The sequence below is a fragment of the Populus euphratica genome, unplaced genomic scaffold, assembly GCF_000495115.2.
Source record: "Populus euphratica unplaced genomic scaffold, PopEup_1.0 scaffold819.1, whole genome shotgun sequence".
Taxonomy (NCBI): domain Eukaryota; kingdom Viridiplantae; phylum Streptophyta; class Magnoliopsida; order Malpighiales; family Salicaceae; genus Populus; species Populus euphratica.
In genome coordinates, this window is record NW_011500682.1 from 85,596 (window position 1) to 89,931 (window position 4,336).

General features: G+C 34.4%; 1 protein-coding gene across 1 annotated transcript; it reads left to right on the top strand.

Annotated features, from left to right (window-relative positions):
• Nucleotides 1-338: 338 nt before the first annotated feature.
• On the top strand, nt 339-2,108 carry LOC105115973 (polygalacturonase-like). The gene is made up of 4 exons (XM_011013088.1): nt 339-788; nt 995-1,284; nt 1,567-1,795; nt 1,890-2,108. Exons 1-4 carry the CDS (start codon nt 354-356, stop codon nt 2,106-2,108), a joined length of 1,173 nt encoding a protein of 390 aa, XP_011011390.1. The 5' UTR covers nt 339-353.
• Nucleotides 2,109-4,336: the final 2,228 nt, after the last annotated feature.

A 4,336-nucleotide genomic window follows, 5' to 3' on the forward strand; every position in this document is an offset into this window, starting at 1 on the left:
AAGAACTATTTAATCATGTTATCAATTACTTATCACATGGGATACGTTCATTTTTCTTCATCTAGACTCGTGACTTATAAGAACGCATGTTGCCGTACATATAATCACTATAAGTACATGCGGAGACGTGCAAATTGTTAAAGTTCAAGATTGACATATTTAATTAATTTTAATTAGTAATAATCATTTGCAGCTGACAAATGTTCAAGCAACAGCAATCCCTAGCTACAATTTGGAGGAGTGGCGGATACGAAACCACCATACACCCCTCCCTATAAATATTTTCCCTAACTGCCCTTTTTGAACCATCCAACTGAACTGCCTGCCTGCCCAGCTCATAATTTCTCTCTTCTATGGCTAAGCTTGTTGTTTCATATGTAGTACTCTTCCTTTTCTGCATTTTTCAGCAGTCAAATGCAGCTTCTGCATCCTATAATGTGATCAAGTTTGGCGCAAAACCCGATGGCAAAACTGACTCAACGCAACCCTTTCTCAAGGCATGGTCAGCTGCATGCAGCTCAGCTTCTCCCTCCAAAATCTATGTGCCTAAAGGAAGGTATTTGCTCAAGGCAACAGTGTTTAGAGGTCCATGCAAGAATAAAATTACGGTTCAGATAGATGGAACCCTTGTAGCTCCTACAGATTATCGTGCTCTAGGCAACTCAGGGTACTGGATTTTGTTCATTAAAGTCAATCGAGTTTCTGTCTTTGGTGGCACCCTTGATGCTAAAGGTGCTGGCTTCTGGGCTTGCCGGAAATCTGGACTGAATTGCCCTGTTGGAGCTAGGGTAAGTGTGCATCTATATATATATATACACACACATACATACATTTGAAATTTAAAATCAATTTAGTAATTTAACAAGTTGCATTATATATATTTTCAATTAATGCTAGAGATCCTTAACGTTCAAATAAATAAAAAAATTGCAGGGCTTGTCCATGTGGTTTCATGTATTAATTAACTAACAACAGGATGAATTTGTTAATGCAGTCTATAACATTCAACTGGGCAAATGACATCCTGATTAGCGGCTTGACATCCATCAACAGTCAATCAATGCACCTTGTTATCAACAGTTGCAACAATGTTTTGGTCCGAAATGTAAGGGTAATTGCTCCAGACCAAAGCCCTAACACCGACGGCATTCACGTGCAAACATCGACCGGAGTTACAATCACTGGCAGCACACTTCAGACAGGAGATGACTGCATATCAATCGGTCCAAGCACCAGGAACATGCTCATGAGCAGCATTAAGTGTGGCCCTGGACATGGTATCAGGTAACCTATGTTTTCATCATTATTGTTCTAAAACAGAAGAAATGTATTCAAAAATGATATAAACATGTTTAGTTTAAGAGACTAAGAGACAGGGATATGGAGATAAATTCAGTATTTCTATATATGATGGTTTTCGACTGAAAGTTATATTCTTTTGTGATAAAAAGATATGATAGCATGTCTTGACTGTTTTAATTGCAAATTAAGAATCCTAGACAGTACAACACTGAAGTGGTTCTGATTGATTTACTGATTAATTTGTTGAACCTTAAATTCTTACAGCATTGGAAGTCTAGGCAAGGAATTCAACGAAGGTGGTGTAGAAAATATAACCTTAACAAATTCAATCTTCAGTGGATCAGACAATGGTGTAAGGATAAAATCATGGGCTAGGCCCAGCAATGGATTTGTGAGGAATGTTGTGTTCCAAAACTTGATTATGAAAAATGTGGAGAACCCCATTATCATTGACCAAAATTATTGCCCCAATAACCAGGGCTGTCCTCGTCAGGTAATTAATTACAGTATCTCAATTAGCCAATTAATTAATGTATTTAATTCATATTATGAAATCTAATTAATTTTTTATGTGTTTAATTTAATAGAGCTCTGGGGTGAAGATTAGTCAAGTGACATACAGGAACATACAAGGAACATCAGCAACACCAGAGGCAGTGACATTTCATTGCAGCCCCAGTAATCCTTGCAGGGGAATCAAATTACAAGACATAAAACTTACTTACTTGAATAAAGCAGCAACATCATCATGTAAGAACATAGGTGGAACCAGCAGTGGTGTGCTTATGCCCGAGAGTTGTGTATAGTAATTAGGATTGATGATTATTATCTTGATTATTTGGATTAGTTGGTGAAAGTGAAACACACCATGTGTAAGCATCTATTAAAGCTAACATGATTGAGTGTGGCACTAAATCCCACTGATACAAATATTGTTCTTCTATTGTAGCCGTTGAATTTTGTATCAAAATATTGCATAGTGTATTTTGATTGAGATTCTAGGGACATATATAATATATGTAATTAAAAAAATAAAAATGTATTAGCAACCCCAACAAATATTATCTAAGATATGCTGCTTCGTGGTTTGATGTGATTTAAAGATTTTGCAATTGTCTCGTTATTAGTTTAAAATTTAAAAAAAGTCTTTTTTAACAAGAAAATTTTTATCTTATCAAACAAAGAAATTCTAACATCAATAAAATAAAACAAACAACTTTTTAATATTAGAAATATATCTTACGTTTAAGTTTGTAATTCTAGATATCAAAAAAAAATATTTTTTGGTATTTTTTAAAATATAGGCCAAATTATTAAGATTTTAATAAACTGATTATTAAATCCTAAAATACATGTGAAAACATTTCTTAAATTTTCATGTGAAATACAGTATGATTTTATTTGTATTTTTGAGATACTTGGTAGCATGTAAATTGAAACATTTAATTCTTTTTGTATTTTTTTGTTTTTCTCTTTATTTTTTAACATAAAAACATACATTAAAAAAAGTTACAAACACACACCCCCAAACATTCTCTTTTTACTACGTTTACTCACACACCCTTACATATTTACAAATCAATCAAAATTCAAAATAACCCAAACAACACATTAAAAAATTTCAAACTTACAAAATAAACTCCCAAAAAATTTAGGAACAATGCTGGGAAGCTTTAAGAAATTGTAGAAACAGGATCGACACATTGCTTCATGCACTACTGGCAGAGTGTGGGTTCATGCATCGTCGTTGATAGTGGCAACAAAACTAGTGGACGGGGAACATTTTTTTCTTCTCTGTCTTTCTATGCCGGCGGTGAGGGCCACAATCACTTGCAACAAGGGAAAAGAAAACACACAAGCAGTTGATTTTTATTTTATTTTCTTCTTTCCAAATCTGGTTCTTTCGTCTTCTCAAGTTTTTTGGTTTGTTGTTCTTTCCTTCTTTTAGTGGCCAATCTGGTTGTTGTGGGGGGAGTTGTCGGTATGGGATGCTATTGAGGCCGATTAAAGTAGATGTAGAGGAGAGCGGGGGCTGCTATTGTGTTCGATCTGGGGAAGAAAGGAATGATTGTTGGGCTGTTCGAAGGAAGAATTGGGTTTGCTAGGGATGAAGAGGGATGAAGTTGGAGGAAAAAGGTAGATAGATTTGGGTTTATAAGGGAGAGGCTCTGTGTTGTTTGAGAGAGAAAATGGAGATAGAGGGCGGTTGGTTTAGGTTTGGTCAAGAGAAGGAGCGGCGGTCGAAAGAAGAAAAGTTAGAAGGTGCTAGGATTGTGAGGGTGGTTTTTGGAGACGATGGTGGAGATGGGGGATCAACTAAGAGAAGGGACTGTGGGTTTATGGCTTATTGAAGATGGAAGATAGGTCGGTCAGGAAAGGAAGAGAAACGACTAGAGTGGAAGAAAATTTAGGTTTAAGGTTTTTTTGTGGTTCTCTAATGCCTTCCCCTAAATTCTTTCCAAAAATCTCCCTCTCAAATTTTTGGCCCTCGCTTTTTATGTGTGTTTTGATCTCTATTTATAGGTAAAGTGGCTTAGTTCTTGAAATATATTGGTCCCTCAACTTCTTCTTCTTGTTTTTTTTTTTTTGCAAATTTTGATTTTTCTAATTGTTTTGTATTTTGGATTTTTTTAAAAACGAGCAATATCAATGTTGACTCAATCAGAAAAATCAATAATTTTAAAAATGATGCATCAAAAGTTGAACATGGTAAAAAAAACCTTTGAAAATTAAAATTCGTTTTAAGAAGACGTTGAAAATCCTAAAAAAATGCAAATATGTCAAGAACATATTTTTTTTAGGTTTTCCTTGTTTTTTACTATTTTTTTCAAAAACATTGGGTCAAAAAATGAGTAGCAACAAATACCTCCATTTTACAATACTTATAGAACAAAATCTCTTTAATGTTTTGCATAGTAAGTTTTGTAAAAAAAATTGTTTTTCTGTCTTTCTAACAAAAATTTACTCTTTTTTTTTTCTTTCTTTCTCTCTTCTTTCTCTTTGTTTTTTTTTGTTGGGTTAACTTGAGATCCCA

Coding starts and splice junctions, on each gene's coding strand:
- LOC105115973 (XM_011013088.1), top strand. CDS start 354: ATGGCTAAGCTTGTTGTTTCATATGTAGTACTCTTCCTTTTCTGCATT. Junction 789..994: donor ATTGCCCTGTTGGAGCTAGG/GTAAGTGTGCAT, acceptor TTGTTAATGCAG/TCTATAACATTCAACTGGGC. Junction 1,796..1,889: donor ACCAGGGCTGTCCTCGTCAG/GTAATTAATTAC, acceptor TTAATTTAATAG/AGCTCTGGGGTGAAGATTAG.